Genomic DNA, 19,503 nt, shown 5'->3' with positions numbered 1-19,503 from the left:
GCTGCAGTTGGTATTCCCTGCTATGCACAGTAATTGAGACCACAGAAACTCTCTGTCCTGGGATTTCAATGTGTTCCCATGGACTCAGCCCAGGCAGCATGGAGGAGGAAGATTGGGACAAGGAGCCTGAGATCAGACAGAGAATGGGACAATGATGAGGACATGGGTGGGAAGAGACAGGACTGTGCTGTGACAGGGACAAACTGGTGTATGGGGGGCAGATGGAAGGGACAGGTATCAGGGCTGGGGCAGGAACAAGGACAAACAGGCTGCACAGGCAACCACTGGCATTTCCTAACTATTGAGTGTTGGACTTTGCAATTTCCCCAGCAGCTTGATCATGGAGTCTCTAGACATCATACATGCTCCAGAAACAGTGGAACCCGGGCCCTGCTCTGCGACAGGGAAATAGCTTCCTCCCAACCGCCACAGCACCCTCGCCTGTCTGTGTCCAGGAATCCAGCACTCAATGTGCCCCACCCCCTCTATCACCATGCCCCCGGCTGCCCCCACACTGTCACTGGTCCTCCCACTGCTCCCTCTGATGCCCCCACAGAGCCCTCACTTGTCTCTCTCATTGCCACTGCCTCCCCCAGCTCTCTCTGAAGCCGCCCATAGCCTCCAATGCCACTGTCCCCCCCACCCCACAGCTCCCTCTGATGCCCCGCCACAGCCCCTACCTGCCCCCCCCACTGCCACGGCCCCTCACCACTCCTTCTGATGCTCTCCCCAGAGTCCTCACCTGTCTCCCTCATTGCCACTGCCTCCCCCAGCTCTCTCTGATGCCCCCCATAGCCACCAATGCCACTGTCCCCACCCCCCACAGCTACCTCTGATGTCCCACCACGGCCCCTACCTACCCCCCCCACTGCCAGAGCCCCTCACCACTCCCTCTGATGCTCTCCCCAGAGTCCTCACCTGTCTCCCTCATTGCCACTGCCCCCCCCCAGCTCCCTCTGATGCTGCTCTCCATAACCCTTTTGCCCCTGACCCCTCCCACCATTCCCTCTGATGCCCCTCTCCATAGCCTCCACCTGCCCCCCACTGCTCCCTCTGATGCCCCTTCCTCCATGGCCCTGTCTGCCCGCACCCATCGCTCCCTCTAATGTCCCTGCATAGCCCCGTCTGCTCCCCTCCCCACCGACCCCTCTCTCCAACTCCCCTCCCTTCGCTCTACTCTCCCGCGGCCCAGCCCCGCAGTTCCCGTGGACAGTTTCGCCACTCTCATGTCATAGCTACCCTGCCTTGCTCCATTTGTTCCCCGCCCCGGGCCAGCTGCCTGGCAGCATCTCCCCACACTCGGCCCCAGAGCACGCAGCAAGATTATTCCATCGCTTGTTGAGTTATGACGAATCTGCTGTTCACCGGAAGCCAGACGTTTGTTTACCCCGCCTGTGACCGGAAGCGGAACGGCCACCATTTTGTCTCGGGCGATGGCGACCGCGGCGTTATGGAGGTGGGGGGTTTAGTGGCCGGGGTGACTCGCTTCGTTTGCTGTTAGCGCGCTCCCTGCCTTCCCCTCGCACCCTCCCGTGATGTACGGAGGCGCTGGCGGGCCTCGCCGGACTGTGGAGGAGGCAGGGCCGCCGCCGCTGATGTTGTTGTCCGGCGGGGGCGCGGCCCAGGGGCCCCCCGGAGGAGGCGGTGGGGGCAGCCGCGTGGAGCTGCTGGTGTTCGGCTATGCCTGCAAGCTGTTCCGGGACGACGAGAAGGCCCAATACCAGGAGCAGGGCCGGCATCTCATTCCCTGGATGGGAGACCCCAAGATCATGATCGATAGGTCGGTGCAACCCAACCCCCCGCCTTTGCTGCGAGATCTCCTGTGATAGCCTCTTTCTGCCCCTCCCCCAGTGCTGCGGGGAGCGTGGGGGCCTCCCTCTGGCAGGAGGAGTGGGGGAGTGCTTCGTCTCTGGCAGCGTTAAGGGGAGGCCCTTCTCCCTGGCAGTGGGTTGGGTGTCCCCGTGGCGATGCTGGGGAACCCTTTCCTCTGGCGGGGAGTATGGGAGTCCCCTTCTCTGGCAGGATTAGGAGTCTCTCCCCTTCCTCTGGCAGATGGTATTTATTGGGGTCCCCTCCCCCTGGCAGGGTGGGTGTATGTGGGGAGGGGTGGGGATAATCTGCTCCTTTTCAAATCAAACCCCAAGCAGCTTTTCACCTCAAAACAAGGGGGACTCTTGCTATAAGGGAATGCTAAATTAGAAACTTACATCGTGGGGTCCATAAGCAAGAAGTGGGAGAGGTTATTTGCACAGAGAGGGAAATTAGGCTGAGTTGAATTTTTCCATTTAATTTAGACCCTAAAGTGCTGATGGGATTCCCTGGCCTGTCATGCCATGAGTTGTGGCAGTTAGGCCAATTAGCTTTCCTTCCCAGGAATTTCAGATTTCTAACCTCAACTAAAAAAAGTTGCATTTTTGGTTGTTTATGTGATTGTTAGCAGCTGAGGGATTAACAGGATCTGGTTATTTGATTCCCCCCCACCCACCTTCCAGATTCAGCAACTCAGTATCAGATGGAGGAATGAATTAGTTCAAAACCTGCTTTTCAGTGGTTCTTGAGAGGGGGGGATGCAGAATCAGGTCAGGAGTATTTTGTGGGGCTTGAAAAGCACAGTGCTTTAAGCAGTTGTGGTTGGACCTGAAGACTCAAGTGGGAAAACCTGAAGGGCTTTGGTTTGAAAAGGATCACATCACATACTGTAGGCATTTGCTCCCTCAATCCCACTTCATTAGGCCTCTTTCAGTGGTTACATGTGATTTCCAGGTCCTAGGTTCACAACCACATTTACTTGATTGGAATAAATATTCACTGAAGGGAAGTGGTTGGAACCCCATTATGTGAGACTGGACTGGGCAGAAAAGATTCATGATGCCTTGTTTGGAGTAGTTAACCTAACAGGTCTTTCCCATTTATGATTTCACTGATTGAAGTCAAACATCTAAATTGGAAAACAGATTAGAAATTAATCAGTGTGTATTCTTATAGTTTTATGTTATTGTTAATATGGAAGTTTAAGCTTAGTGATGGGGCCTCTCATCTAATGGTACAGTAGTTTATTTTTGTGATGAGAAATTTCATTAGCCAGTTCCATGGTGTGAATTAAGGCTGTTGTGGTTTCATATAGCAATGGCCTGAGATAGAACAGCTGCAGAAATTGTTGGGAGCAAACTCTAAGTATGTGCATGTATATATACATAACATTTAAAACCAATAACAATCTACATTTGTAAGTTAAGGAGGTTTGCATTTATGAACAAAAGATGAAACATTTTGCACTAACCTTATCAGCTCCTTTGGAAATTCAGATTTTTATCCCCAACAGCATGAAATCTTTTCCCCCAGTTGAAGAAAGCCTATTACTGTGGGAAGACTGGGGCAGAAATTTGCCTGTGGATAAACACCTTGGTTAACAAGACCAACATATCTCAATAACGTTTTCTATTAGTTATATGTACTTCCTTTGTTTTTGATTTAGCAAGATGGCTCAGTCAAGAATTGTGTGTGTGAAGACTAACCAGCGGAGTGAAGTTTACGATCTCTTTATTATCTATTGGTTTCTAATATTGCTACGTAAAGGAGAAATATGTCAAACGTTATCTTAATGCGGCACTTTTTCTGCACACATTTCTGCTTAGGAAATGAAATCACATTGTTGGTTATTGGTGCCATTTTTATGGTGAACCTCCTTAAATTGCATGTATATGTTACTGTTCCTATGTATGTTTGTCTCTCTATCACATAACCCAGAACTTATTTCCTCAGCCAAATGGCTAGGGGCCGAGCCTAGCCATGATTTTACCTCCAATGGACGCAAGTTTCTTTGGTGAAGATCTCTCCTGAGAGTTCGGGACTAGCAGAAAGAAGCGAGAAAATTTCGACCGTTTGGTTCTTACGGATAGGTATTTATGTATTCGGGTTTGTGTGAATGTAAGCTATTTGACTTTCCAGAAAAAGTATTTTGCAAGTGACATTGAATGGTTGGTTGAACCATAAACGGTAAGAACTATTAAGGAAATGAATCCCATTTAAACTATTAAAGGATACTTTTGCCTTTAATTGTACTCTTTTTATTATTCTGTTAAAGAGGAATTTAGACGATTAAAATATTTCATTTTGATAGTTGGTGTGAAATGAGTAGCAAAATTAAATGTAACTTCTAAAATGAGTCACGTTTTAACATTAGTATTTTTTCATTTTAATGGGTAAGTATTTTTAAGTAGTCACACAAACCCAAACCCTAAGTTTTCTGCATTGACCAGCTTTTTCATCTTGCAGGTATGATGGACGTGGTCACCTCCATGACCTCTCTGAATATGACGCTGAATATTCCACATGGAACAGAGATTATCAATTGTCTGAAGAGGAGGCTAGAATAGATGCCCTCTGTGATGAAGAGAGGTATTTAGCCTTGCATACGGACTTGCTTGAGGAGGAGGCGAGGCAAGGTATTGCTCAAGGAAACTTTCCTGAGTTAGAACACATTTAATTAAATTTAAATAATTAAAACATTAAATTTACTCCCACTCATTTTATACTCATTCTTTCTGATATTATCTTGACAGTACCCAGTGGATTCGAAAAACAGGAGTCTTTGCCTGTCTGAGAGGACCTCAGGATAGTTTATATATAGATCCACACAGAAATTGCCCAGATTTTGAGGGCAGACTGGGATTTGAAAAAACAAAACACCCCCCACCATCCTTTTAACTGTTCTTCTTTAACAGTATTGTATAACTGAACGTTCTTGCATTTTCCTTAATTATCTTAGACTGTATAACCACAAAAATCTTTATCTCAGCAGGAGGAAATGATCAACAAAAGGCACATGCATTCTGCTATCTTTGGTTTTCACAAACTTGCTGGCAAAAATTACTATGCCTAAAGTGTGAAGAACACAATTTTTATCTAAAAGTTAGGTTGAAAACATTGGTATAGTGTTTTTTTTTTTTTTTTTTTTTTAGAAATAGTGTAGATTAATTATATTTCATAGTCGTAATTAGAATTTTCATTTTTCTTCAAGAGGAAGAATATAAGAGACTGAGTGAAGCTTTAGCGGAAGATGGTACCTATAATGCCGTGGGATTCAGTTATGGCAGTGATTATTATGATCCTTCACAACCCACGGAGGAGGAGGAGCAGCAGGCCTCCAGAGAAAGAGGTGAGGAATCAAAATAAACATTGGGGATTGGTAGGGAAAGGTAAAAGCAACTTCACCTACCCTTACTACACATCTACTCTGATATAACGTGACCCGATATAATACGAATTCGGCTATAACACCGTAAAGTAGCGCTCCGGGGGGGGCTGCGCGCTCCGGCGGATCAAAGCAAGTTCAATATAACGCGGTTTCACCTATAACGGGGTAAGATATTTTTGGATCCCGAGGACAGCATTATATCGGGGTAGAGGTGTACTTTTACAGTTGCAAGTTGTGAATCCGTACTTCACTAAAATGTACATTATGTCATAATTTGAGGGCTTTTTAAAAAAGTTGGTAACATCTCAGCAAAGCTCTTATAGGAGATGCTTCAATGAGTTCTTAATTTAAAAAGATTAGATTATATTTTCAAAATATTACTTTTCCCAAGTTACTGCAAAATATTATAATTAAAGCCATAATTGTCAAGATAAGGAAACAATAAACTTGGTGATGCATTATCTTCGTTTTTTTAATTGTTCTTATTCACAAAATTCAGTAATACACAATGGGTCTCCCAATTCATTCTGTGCAAATTACTGTAATAATATGGTCTATGGTTGTCATCGTTTGGCATTAATTTTCTCATGATGGTAGTTTAGGGAAGATGGTTGTGTCTTATGTTGGCAATGTCATCAAGCCCTCATTGACCCCCTTAGCTGGCAAGGGTTTTATATGAAAGCTGGAAGAATATATGTTTCACTGTTTTAAAAACACATCAACTGAAATAAATGCAAAATAGTTACGTAAAGTAAACTTAAAATTGGTTTGAAGGGTTACATTCAGTTTGAAAATCATATTTATCTGAATAGTTACATCTAGGAGCTAAAATTATTGTTACAGCTAAGAACTAAAATTCAAGAAATTAGAAAAAAAATCTTATTTTAGTTTTGTATGCCTTTTGTTTATAATCAGTAGGAGGAAACTGACTAACTGAAAAGACCCTTAGAAACATAAATAGGGCAGCTGAAAAATCCTCCTACAGTTGTATTAGAAGAATATTGAAAAATTAAGATGTATAATTTGTAGTCTATTAATACATTGTTTTTAAAATTCATCATCCTAAATTTTTTGAAGTTGTTTTTCTTTAAAGTGCCATTACAGGAGTCTGTAACTGGCAGATACAACTCTGAATTTCATGGTATTCCTTTATTTCATTTTCAATAAACATACTTTGCATTTATAACAAAATTCACTGTGTGCTTTAAAAATATTGCTGTATTGAGTGTCTCAACACTCCTGATTTTTACTATCATCAGTTGGGGCATCTATGAATGTAACTACATTACTTCGCAATTTGAAAATTGCTTACTGCAGTGTGTGAGAGAGCCTGGTGTTCTGAGACCCAGGCAATAAAAAGGGATGATAGAATTAATCAGGGCTGAAGAAAGAGCTCTTGATCTGTAAATTTCCTGGCATTTGTCTGTTTATACTTTGGTCTGTAATGTTTTTAAAAGTCCCCTATTAAATCCTTTTTGCAGATCCCTGTAGAAGCTTGTGTACGTTCTTACACTTTACTGGGACTGAACTCTCAATCCATGGCAGTGTCACTGAAGGGGGCCTGCCTGCCCCTTATTTTCTAATACAAGTTTTTCTTCTGTTTTTCAAGGCAGAGGCTGCAAGAACTTTCTCTCGCTCTTCTACCTATTTAGCACTAGTTTTTAATCACTATCAGACAAGTGGCTATCAGCCATCCGAGGAAATAGCATCAAATTTGTATATATGTAAAAACTAGCTTCCAGTAAGGCTCTTTTCCAAAGGAAGTTTTACTTTTTCTCAGTGTGAGCATTTTGTAGTGATGCTGTGACTTAATGAAAACATGTATGCCTAAATCTCTTGAAAAATCCAAGGAAGTCAAGAGCAAGTTTGAGGTTCATCTGCATTCTCTGCCTCACATGGGGGAATTGTGCACAACCTAGTGAAGTGAACAGCAACTACTTAAGGTCATTATCTGAGAATCTATGGCAGGGGTCGGCAACCTTTGGCACGCGGCTCACCAAGTAGGCCGTGTGGCGGGCCGTGCCGGTTTGTTTACCTGCCGCGTCTGCAGGTTCGGCCAATTGCGGCTTCCACTGGCTAGTGGGGGTGGCGGGAAGTGGCGGCCAGCACATCCTTTGGCCCGCACCGCTTCCTGCCGCCCCCATTGGCCTGGAGCGGCACACCACGGCCAGTGGGAGCCACGATCGGTCGAACCTGCAGACACGGCAGGTAAACAAACTGGCCTGGCCCGCCGGGGTGCTTACCCTGGCGAGACGCGTGCCAAAGGTTGCCGACCCCCGATCTATGGAGACCTCTTACACATGCTCAAATAAAGGGTGGGATTCTAAGGGTAAAAGAGGTATCTGTGGAAATGATCCTGTTGCAACCCGAAAAATAAGATTATGCTAAGCAAACACTTGCTGCTTTGAGCTACTTCAATTAATGATCCCCAAAAGAAACTCTAAATAAAAGGCAAAGCATATATTACCCAACCAATCTGAGACAAGAATATTTGATTTGCTGTCATTTCTGTATTGGAAAACTTATTAGGGCTGCAGGGAGGGTAGTGAACCCATCAGCAGGCAGAGCAGGAAGTGTTTATAGTCCCTAAAGGCAAACTTTCCAGCTACCTAAACTGGATACAGCTATTGCTTCTCTGTCTGAAGGTATTGTAATCCTCTCAAACTTGTATTTCTTTTTGAAAAAACAGGCTGAAGGAAGTCTCAGTACTTAGAAACATCATCTGCAGATGCCAGTGATGTTAAGTTGCCATACACTTGAAATAGACTTCATGTCCTGATGTGATAGAGCAACTCAGACACAAAGATAAGACTAAGTAAAGTCGCATAAGATGTAGACTAAGTAAAATTTTCTGCAAAGGCTTATGACATCAGTCACAGGATGCACATATGGAATGCAAATATCCTCAAAATTGCTAATGGTGTCAGCTAAGTTTAAGGTGAGAGCCATTACCAAGCATATGGAGAAACAGATGTTCAGAAAATGCAGAATCTTAGCATGTCACCAAGATAGACAATTGTGGAGGCGCAGAAGAAAGTCATATTTTGTAAGTTTTCTCAATCCAGTCAACAACCAGGCAGCCACAAGTTGGGTGAAACAGAGCCAGAAAGATGCACAGCTTGGTCGATTGTGCACTGAGGCTAGGATTTAGGCCTTAAATCAGAGATTTTTATAGATTCAGAATGTTTCAGTGCTGCAATTTACAACTTATTCACGTTTGAAAGTTTTTGTTCACAACTATTAGGACCCTTTCCATTTGCTAGGGAAGGTTTCTTACCCAGGGTGATACAATCCTACTTACTCTATTATATTATTTGTATCAATATGGGTAAGTAAATCAGTCTCACCTAGCTGGGAGATTCATGGAGTGGAAGAGCCTTTCTTTCATTAGAGAACACAAAGACTGAAGAAAGCTATTACCAATGCCGGTCCTCCAGTTTTTCAATCAGGGTTCAATCAAAGGAAAGAGGTGATAATGATTCTGCATGCCAGGATTCACTTGTTGTTCTAAAGGACTGATCCCACGTCTGAATTTCAGGAAGGATGCTGTGTTACCAGAGCAGGTCGCCCATTGAATAGCGGGGTGGTTATGATATATTGATATTGACTTTACACAGAATCAAGTAAAGATCATGTTCATAATCAACGCGTCTCCAGTCAGATGAGCATGCTACTGATGCAGAGTGATTCATCTTGGAATGAAGATGCTATCCATCCTCCAATCTTCAGCTGATAAATCCATTAGCCTATTCACGGAGCAATACAGGTCTCTGTGAACAGATTGCCCCATAGCACTATTATCTGAACTGATACTACATTAAACATAAAAGTCCATGTCAGTATCTCTGGCCTCATATTAAAAGGCCTCCAAGGGATTGGCCCAGGCTGCTTGGGAAATTGGCCCTCCCTCCATGATGATGATGACTTCCCGTGATAGTTATGTTCCACTAAAACAATGAAACTGTCAGTGAAAACTCATAAATGTGCGGGGAAAGAACTTTCACAGGAACTGGACCTAAACTTCTGAGTTCACTTATACTAGAGTTAAGAATGACTATGGACTTTCAGAATTATTGTAAAACACATCTGAGGGAAGTCTAACATGCCAACTGAGCAGGTTCACCAAGATGCAAGGGAAATGGAGCGTCAATTATATTTAGCCAGACAGTGGTTCTGTGGGAAAACCCCCTGGTAGAATTGTATCAGAAGAGAGTTCAGAAATGAAGAAGTTCGTTGGAAGGAAAAGACATGAAAACCAAAATTAGCCAAATGGAAATTCCAGCTTTGGGTGCCTACTCATTCTGTGTACCCTGGAGAGAAACCATGATGAGGCAACTGAGGTGATACCACTGGTACCTCACTGGCCAAGAAAACTCAAGACTTTTCTATATATTCAAACTCTTAGTGGCAAAGATTGTTCAGTGCAAGATCCAATACTTCATTAGAACTCAGTCTTTCTCAAGTAGGCTGCGTAGTTTGAGAGAGTTGAACAAAGTATAAGGTCATTTCAATCACTGAAAAAGATGTTTTCTTGACTATGTAATGGAAGCATCAACAAGGATTTGGAATATTTTTTTATATATATATATATAAAGGCAGAAATATAGATGCCAACAAAGCCACATTACCAGTTATTTTGAAGTTCTTACACACAGATTCACCGTTGTACTCGGTGTAAGTTCTGTCAATCACTGCAGGTTATCTGTTGCAGGTTTCTTTTACTCGGCAGGACCACAAAGTTAAGCAAGTGTCCCCTTGTGAATCAAGTAGAACCTTTTGAGGTAAAAATAAGGTATGCTTCTTTGAAGCATAACTTGCTTTTCAGTACTCTGATATCACATCAGTTTGAGACCATCATTTCCATTCATTTTCCATGTTGTTGCCTTTCTAATCAATGTAACTTGGCACAGAAAATAGCTGAGCTATTGTAGCTGTATTGAATGTAAGTGCTGCACAGAGTCAATTTTGAAGGTGTGTGCAGAGCAGAGTTTCACAGAAGGTGGATAAGGAATTAATTTCCTCTCAGGAAATGCTACTCCTTTTTTCCAGTGTTCAGAAAAATGAAAATTCCTGGCTTAGCCTGCGCCTTCCTTCCTGATGTTCAGTATATTTGAAATCCTCAGTTGTCTTCCCTCTCCCCCCCCCCCCCTCCCCCTTCTGTGTAGATGCATGGGGAAACACTTTCTATTCTGTTAAGTAGATCTGAATGCCTCTAGGAAAACAAGGCAAAAGATTTATAACCTCCTTGGGAATTAGGATATATTCTTCAAGATTAGTGGTCATTTTATCGTCTGAAAGGCCTCAGCAATTTGATGAAATGTGTAAAGCAGCCACATGATTATCAGTTCACTTCAGAAGACATAGCCAGAGCATTATGAGATCGGTCTCTGGCTATGTCTTCACTGCAGAGTTAACTCAGCTCAAGTGAGAACAGCTACATTACAAAATAACCTAGGCTGCACAGAGTGGTTGTTAGCAGTTGTCAAGTTTTACTAACTTGACTTGTAGCCTGCACCCTATGACAAGCCAGCCAACTTGTCATAAAACCACTACCAGTGCAAATTAATTTGGCTGCTTTCTGCAGGACATTGTTAGTCTTCAATTACATGTTCACATACTGTCTTTTCCACAGGACCCCTGTTTCATTCAGTGCATAGTGTGGACCTGCTCTGGGGATGTATCTACATAGGTCATCAGCAGGTCTAGAACCTAATTTCAAGTCCCTTCTCAAAAGTGTGGGAGGGCGCCAGAACATTCAAAAGAAAAGGTTGCCAGAAGATTTTAACAGGAGTAAAACAATATGTTTTTCCCTAGCCTTATTCCCAGAAATGGCTGAACCATTTTGGCTGAAATTAAAAAAAAACAAAAACGAACAGTCTGAGGCTGCATAGAAAATTTCAGCCCAAATGGTGTGCAAAGTTATAAATAACTGAAAACAAGGTCTTATAATGGGAAATGTCAGGCAATCTCAATAGGTCTGGTGCCAGCTCAGCCTGTAATATTAAATTCAGAATATTTTTTATCAGTTCACTAGCCAGTTTATTTCTATGCCTCTCTGTTGCTAACTGCATTGCTAGCTACAATATTTTCATTTAGTTGTTATTGGCAAATGGGCTTAAGCCCAAGAAAGTAAAAGTTCTTACCTGTTACTACTTTTTCCTCACATAAGGACTATTTTCTGCTCTCACCCATTCTATGATATTTTTTGAGGTGAAATAGATCTGCATTAACATTCACATTCCTGCAAATTCAATTTTAACACATTTATGTTGGAATTAGACTTCACTCTGGAATGTTCTTTTATTAAGTAATCATTGGAGTTTTGGAATTAGCCATCTGTTGGGAAGATGAAGGGGGTGTGTTGCTGACATTGCCCTGAATGATAGCTCTGCTTCAGTTGCCTCTGTAGCATGAAGAATACTAATGAATTCTAGGGTTGCAAGTGCCTCAAAATAGAGGTTTTGAATGGAAATGCTATCTCAATCATAGCTGTAGCATTGCTTTTGTTGGACTAGAATGAAAACTGTTGGTTTTTACTCAAGGGGTGCAATATCCATAGGAATTGCCATACTGGCTCAGATATGAGGTCCAGTATTCCGTCTCTGACGTTGGCCAGTGTCGTATGCTTTAAAGCAGCAGTTCTCAAACTTTATTGTTTCACATATCATCTTAAAAAAGTGAATGGATGGAACTTGAAGTTCATGTACCATAGTACATGTACTGCAGTTAGGGAGTCCTTGCTTGTGGGAGGTGCAAGAACCCTGCAGTCAGCAGGTGGGACATAATCACACCACATTAGATCTCATCCTGATATATAATAGAGATTTGCCGAAGCCCCATAGTGGTTTAATATACTTTCCCATATTATCTTAAACTGTTATGGATAACAAGAATGTCTAGAGTCATAAAATATCCAGTGCTTTTTTAAATCTTACTAAGTTCTTGCGGTGACAATCAATTCCACAGTCCCATTGTTTGGAGAAAGTGTTTCCTTTTAGCAGTTTTGAATTTGCAACCTTTTTAATTTTATTGAATGTCCCCTTGTTTTGTATTATGAGACAGGCTGAACACAGAAGCGCCTCATCTGCTTTCTCTAGTCAGTTCATTGTGTATATGTCTATCCTGCCTCCTTTTATCTTTTTTCTATGGGATTTATTTGCCTATCTTTTCACTGATTCAGTGATCATATGACATAACATTCTTGTAGCCCTTCTTCCGAACCCCAACCCTTTACTTTTAAAGCCGCACATCCAAATACAACCTCAGTGCACCTTGTGAATAACTCTAGCATTTTAATATCATGCCACTTTTAATTTTATTTTACTTTGTTACTATAGATAGCTTTCAAGCATCTCAAGGGAGCCCAGCTTTAACCAAGGAACTGTGGTTTAGCATTGTTACAGCAGAATTAGCATTGATCATGTTGAATCAGTGTCATTGGAGAATGTTTTACTTCACTATTTTAAAAAACACTCAAGCTCCACTCCAGCTTTCCTAAATGTTATTTCTAGCATGCTTGATTCTCCTTTCCTCTCCATAATATCAGTAAATTGATGTTTAATATAGATAACAAAAGACTTAAAATCCACTTTTTCCTCATGGTGCACACTTTTGTCTTTGTAGTTGAGTGTAAACAAATTACTCTAATTTCATTTATTATATTGTTGAGCTAGTTCAGAACTGAACTCTTTTTCAGAATACTTTCAGTTCATCACGACAACAGTTTATTAGGAAGTTTTAGTGTAAGGAACAAACAAATCTCAATCTTGCTTGGTAGAAAAGCTGTGCCTGGTTAAAGCTGTTGATCTGACTTACTCTTAGTGGTATTTCTTCTAATGAAAAAAACATCAGAGAGCTCTTACATTCTCTTACTCAGTGTTCAAGTTTTTTTTTTTTTTTTAAAAACATCTTTAAAAAAGCCCTCCTTGAATACTGGTATGATTTCTGTCAAAAAGAAAACGTAACACCTCCCTCCCTCCCCCTCACCGAATTCTTCTTTGATTAAGTTGAAATACCTTTAAAATTTTATAATGCTAGAGTACATTGCATCAGATCTTGCACTGCACTTTCAGAGTCAGTACCACTGAAGGGAAACCAATGTTCTTAAGGCAGTTCATTAAAATGGAATCCTGACAGTGAACTCACTTGTTTAAATGTACCTTGCGCAAAATGCTTTTGTAGAAACAAACGGAGGTAGCAAAGTAGATTTTCTTGGAAAAGGGCAGACAGTTGTTATAGCAGATGAAAAGATCTATCTTCTATAATTTGCTGTATTTTTACCATGCTATGAATTTTCAACAGAATGGTGCAATTAAGATTTCCCTTAAAGTTGACTTGTGAAATTGTAAACATGCCATATTTACAAGTCAGCATGGAGCAGAAATTAGTTATTGGAATTGGGCTATATACAGCAGTGTAACCTGTTAATGTGAACTTGAGCAATCACTTTAAAGAAAGCGATTTTAATCTAGTTCTGTTTTGGAAAAGTACATAACAAGCTTATTACTTTAAAAAGCCAGTTAATCACAATTACAAATTTACAACTCTTTGCTAGTGTCAAGATGTAGCCTAAACTTCCTTAGAATAACTTTGCTTCCACTTTCAGGATCTTGTTTTTCTTATCTGGAACGTTTGACCTAAAATCCCCTATACTTTTCCACTAATTTAAAAAAAAAAAAGTCTATAATTTATTTTGGAGTTTTTTGTAATTGCCCGTTCTGAACTATGGATGCCAAATAAAGCAAATAATTTGTAGGTCACGAACCTGTAACAGACTTAGACCCCGATCCTGCTGACTTTCCACACAAATAATAAAGTAGTCAGCAAAGCCATCATATCTGCATCCCATCAAACATGTCTTCCCTAGAGGCCTGAACAAAGTAGACTTTCAGTGCCTCCTCTGAAGGGTTCTTATTTTCACATAAGTTTTATACTTTCCTATTCTGCCCCTTCTTTCTTTGTTATTTCTACCATAAAGTAATCTATTTTTATTTGGATTAAAGTTTGTATCAGAGAGTTATTGTGTTCAGAATGAAATACCTCAATTAACCGTTTATTTTTCTGGATTTTTTGGATGTACATCTAGTACAGTAAATGACAGATTGCCGTTTGCTGCAGGATAGTATGGAGGAACAACACTCGCTTCAATTCTAAAGATTACTAAATAGAATAGCATTTTAATGTTGCAGTCATGCTCTTCTTTGTACTTTATTTTTTAATACTTTCATATCTTAAAGTAAGTTAATTTTCAAAAATGGTATTATACATACATTCAAATGGTTAAAACATATTTTTTCTAAGATGTATTAAATAAATGTCCTGTTTTGCTTCCTTTTTTTATATTTGTGCAAAATAAAGTTTGTATAATGTATATCCATTAAATATCTACAGTTTTATTCCAAAACTCAATATGAAAGGAACGGAGGGGAAGGAGACAATTATAATTCAGAGAGGGATGAGAATTGTAAGAGATTAAATATCTTTTCTTGAATCTTCCACTTAAAGTATATTCAGCTAGAGGGAAATGTTACCAGTGTGACCTACAACTGTTTGAAATCAGACCAGCATGTCTCCATGCATCTTTCTCTAATGTGTGAAACTATGTAGCATTAACATATCCTAGAAGAGGAGACTGTTATATATATATTTGCTTTGTTTATCTCTTCATATTAGCTGTATTGCACATTATTTTTCATAGGTCACTGAAGCTAAACACCAATAATAAAATATTGAACCTCACTCTGTTGGTTGAACTGCTTGGAAGTACAAAAATAAAATGCTGTGTATGTTGTCCCTTTTCTCATTCAGTCTTTCTCACTGTTTGCATTCTCTAGTTTGTCAAGGTGAGAGTGGATTCAGTCATGTCTTGAAGCTATTTAAGTCTAAACTAGTAAAGTGTGGAGCCTACTAAAACAACTACTAGTTAAAATGCACATTTTCTGTGCAAATAGTAACTACATTTTAGTAAAGTAGATATTTAGTGGAGGGCAAACGTTTTTAGTCACACATACTTTTATTATTGCAGATAATGGAAAGCAATAGAAACTCACCTTTGTGTTTTAAAAAAACAAAACAAAAAATACTCCCTCCTCCCCTCTCCCCCACATTCATGCTTGTCCTGATCCTGCAATGCATTGCATATGGGTGGACATCTGTGCCCACACAGAGCCTTATTGAAGTTAATGAGATTACCCATGTGAGTAATTTGCATATGGGCATAAATGTTAGTGGCATTGGGAACATAGGAGCTCTACAACTTGCCTAGTTGCAGAAAGGAAACATCTCTGTTCACTGCGTTGAAAAATTGTCCCTTAATTTTGGAAGAGAAAAACTTATTTAAAAAAATAGACATAGCAAAGTGTTTCAAGATCTAATGAAAGTTGCCTGCAATATCAGACTTGTTTATGTTCAGTGCTTGATCAGGAGTTGATGATTTGTCAGATATTGGACCTTTAATATGCCATTGGTACAATATCCTATAAATCAAGCCCTGGTCCAGTGCTTAATATAAGCAAGTTCCATGTTGCAGAAAAAAGCACGATAGTAATTAGCATAACTTGATTCAGTGCCTTTGGAATCACTTCCTGGTGAGTAGTGCAAATACTTTCAGTGCTTGTCCTGGCCCAGCAGTTAGAGAATTCTGATTCTTTGAACCACAGATCCTATCAGTATTCCTTATTTATAATTTTAATACATATTTTGTATGTCTAATTTTTGACTAGTTCTGTACTGTAGCATTTCACTTTGTCATTTACTTTAGAAGCAGCTCAGGCAGAAAATGTTGAAGAAAATGAAGAACCTTTCATTGCTCCCTTGGGACTGAGTGTACCTTCTGATGTAGAACTGGTATGTGTGTATATTTAATACTGCCTTTATAGCAATAAAGTTTTATGGCCGTTCATAAGGTTTTAACTGCATTTTTCCATTGACTTTGAGTTAAAATCTACCCAGCTATTTTAAAATTAGTGGGTTAATTTAAACTGACCACGGTAATACGGAATTAGAACTGTCATATTTTACTTGCTCCATTGAAAAGAGTGTAATTTTTGTTGTAATGTGCTTTTAGCATCACTTACAGTATTAAGTACTCTGGAAGAAAACGTAATTGTTTTTGTAGTATTTATTTTTAAAATTGCAAAATGCATCAGCCAACAAACAAGGTTATCTGCTTATAAAATGGCAAACTTTTGCAAATTCTTTGAAATAAAAGCATAAAGAACCACATTAATATAATTTTTATCTATCTTTTCATTTGGAACAAAGATAAAACCTTGAGCAAAAGTATATTTAAGTTCAATTTATTTTACAAAAAAGAGTAAAAAATTAAAAATAGGGCTTGCACTAAGTAAGCGAAGATCAACTATAGCCATGTTAAAGAGCACTTCTATGAAGGAGTGATGAAAAATTAATAAATTCTAAGAAATATATCCCTTTATTTTGGGAACATCAGAACCACAGAAGTTTTTTTTTTTTTTCATTCAGTGTTGTCACCACAATCCATGCAATGTAATTTTTGAACTTGATACAATTTACTTATTTTCTATAAAACGTAGGCTGAATCAACTCTTCCTTCTTCACGGAAGTTTGATTTCACTGAAGTGAAGTACTGTTGATGCTTGACTACATTTGTAAATGTTTGGAATTCAATATGTTTCATGTGTTTATATATCAGAGATTTTTATGATAAAAATAATCCCTGTGTATTATAGAACGTTTTGAAAATGTTTCTGTGGAGTTGCCTCAGCTCAGAGGCAACAGATTACTTAGCAATTTGCTGATGAGCTCTTAATTGGCAAAAATTACTAGAATTCTGAGTAAACACTGTATTGCTGGTACAATAAATACTGGAACACACAGTATACCATAGCTTTGTCTTCATTAGGTATTCATTGAAGGATTTCATCCTGTTTAATGTTGGTATCATGTGGTACATATCAGAGCTATTCATTTAACAGATCTTATATCCTTGTTTTACAATTTGAATTTTTTGTTTGATTTCATGTTTTTTCCAAAGGTTTCTTTGAAATGTTTATGTAATGAAACTATGGTAGACGTATAATAATGTGCGATAAGTATATTCCTTCAATGCAGTTGTCTTTGCGGTAGGGTTTCTTTGTTATAAATGTTGGAGGTTGAGTTGCTGTCAGTGGTGGAACCCTATTAAATTGAATTTTCCTATTGGTACATTAAGAATAAATCCAGATGAACTACTCTGATCACAGTGGAATCTCTTCATTCTGGGCTCTCCATTTCTCTCCCCTTCAATATCTTTTTTCTCACCTGGTAGACTGCAGTTGTGATACTGCTCTTTGCTTTTATGAGGGCATACAGATGGCTGATGATGGTGTGCCTCCAAGGACCCTCTAGAGGTTGCTAGGGTCCTCTGTTAAGTTTGTGACATGTGCCAAGTGTCATGAGTCCGTTTATCAAAAAATCCAAAGTTACTATCCAAAATGCAAGTTTTCTATTTTTTTCAGAGTTATTGTCAATCCCAAACCCCATTTTTAAAAATACATTTTATTTTACAGGCCAGTAGTACTAATAATCTCAGTAATAACTTTCCCTGTGAGCATAGCAGTAATTAATCATAGCACATATTTTTCAGTAGCTTTTTATGAAAGGGATACCATTAATTTATCTAGTGCATTTGAAGAAAGAGTTAAAAATAAGTTTGATACATCCCCTGTGTTTTGAGTTCTCCTGCTGATATTTATGGTTTCGATAATATTTTCCTGTTCTGTTTCTCTCGCCTGTTGCTGCTCAAAGGGGCCACCAGAGATCAACTGATTAAATGATTTCATTGTGAAACTGGCTGTGCACATAGTTCTGTCAGATACACAAGTAAAGAAACTGATACTGTAGAGAGAACTTCTTTGCTAACTTTTAATTATAATAATCTCAGGTGTTGTAACAGTTGGGGAAAACATTAGACAAAAGTGTGATTATTTTTCAAGTTAATATTTTAATGAAGACTTTGGTAGAAATAAACTTGCCCAAATAAAGGTCCTTTGTGTTTACCTCACCTTGAAACAAAAATATTTTTCCACGTTTAAACAAATGGCACCAATCTTAATAATATGGTTTGCTTTAGCTGTTTTGAAATGGAATCTTGCTATGCTCTACTCAGATTTCTGTATCTGTCTGTTGGTGCAAAAAATCTAAAAACATAGAATGAACCATTAATGTGGTATCTAGTTCTTAAGTACCAATAAATATTTTAATTGTAGAAATTCATCATGTGCAGTTAAGAAAAAATAGACTTAGCCAAGTAGCGAATTAAATAAAGACAGTGAGCAGTACTGTTTATGAAGCATTTCAATTCTTAAATTAGCCAGGCGTCTCACTAATTTACTTAATTGTTCATGGATTGATTAGTAAAATGTGTTCATAAGTATTTTTATTTTGTTCCCATAGCCACCAACTGCAAAAATGCATGCAATTATAGAGCGTACTGCAAATTTTGTGTGCAAGCAGGGAGTTCAGTTTGAGATTATGCTGAAAGCCAAGCAAGCCCGCAATTCTCAGTTTGACTTCTTGCGATTCGATCACTACCTCAACCCCTATTACAAACTCATTCAGAAGGCTATGAAGGAGGGACGATATGCTGCTCCTTCTGAAAACAAAATGGAAGAAAAAAAGAGTAAGTTATTGTTTGATATAAAATACGTCTTGATCATGTGTGGGTTTATAAATGTTCTCTGCTTTATTTTGCAAAAATGAGGCAATTACCTGAACTGGAATAAGGCAGGGCCACATGGGAGTTATTACATTCTGTCTATGTAAATTAATCCAGCAGTTTCATTTGGGTAAGGTGGTGATCACTTCCTATCCTCAACTGTTGTGCATTGCTGCTATGTACTTTAGCAGTGGCTGCTTATTACTTCAGAAGTGGCTGAATATCATGGGTACATGAAGTGATCACAGCATATAGCCTGCTTTTGGATGAAAGTTGCACATATTTGTAAAAATGCTATCGTTTGCCTTTCTTTCTGCACCTTTCTGGTAGCATTTGCTTTTTATAGAATTAATTGGACAATACTGTGTTTTCTAAATCTTGTGCAAATGTAAAAGAACTGAAGTCTTCATTGAATTATTTATTGATCTTTGTTTCCTGAAAGGGGAATACATTGGTTAGAGGGGGAGTAGGGCAATCACTGAGAAAGCTTTCAGCTAATTAGTACACAGGAAATAATGGTTTACTTAATGTTGACAACTTCAAGTTATATGTAGCACCCTTATGTGTGAGCTGCAATATTCACAAGTAAAATTTTAGGAATATGTAAGTAGTACTGTCAAAATAAAGTAAT

General features: G+C 39.4%; 1 protein-coding gene across 7 annotated transcripts in view; it reads left to right on the top strand.

The window, feature by feature from the left end:
• The first annotated feature begins 1,412 nt into the window (after nt 1-1,412).
• SFSWAP (splicing factor SWAP) overlaps nt 1,413-19,503 on the top strand; it is a 108,260-nt gene continuing 90,169 nt past the window's right edge. For 3 of the 7 annotated variants that reach the window (XM_054006872.1, XM_054006870.1, XM_054006869.1), the window contains exons 1-5: nt 1,415-1,780; nt 4,276-4,445; nt 5,021-5,158; nt 15,957-16,042; nt 18,611-18,836. In XM_054006872.1, the coding sequence (XP_053862847.1) occupies nt 1,536-1,780; nt 4,276-4,445; nt 5,021-5,158; nt 15,957-16,042; nt 18,611-18,836 (865 nt within the window). In that variant the 5' untranslated portion in view covers nt 1,415-1,535. Of the gene's footprint in view, nt 1,781-1,823; nt 4,446-5,020; nt 5,159-15,956; nt 16,043-18,610; nt 18,837-19,503 lie in introns of those variants that run through there. The other 4 variants (XM_054006873.1, XM_054006871.1, XM_054006874.1 and 1 more) reach the window with 4 other exon arrangements.

This window comes from Malaclemys terrapin, chromosome 16, assembly GCF_027887155.1.
Source record: "Malaclemys terrapin pileata isolate rMalTer1 chromosome 16, rMalTer1.hap1, whole genome shotgun sequence".
NCBI lineage: Eukaryota > Metazoa > Chordata > Testudines > Emydidae > Malaclemys > Malaclemys terrapin.
The sequence above is the reverse complement of the archived record's forward strand: the minus strand, read 5'-3'. Positions and strand labels throughout refer to the sequence as shown.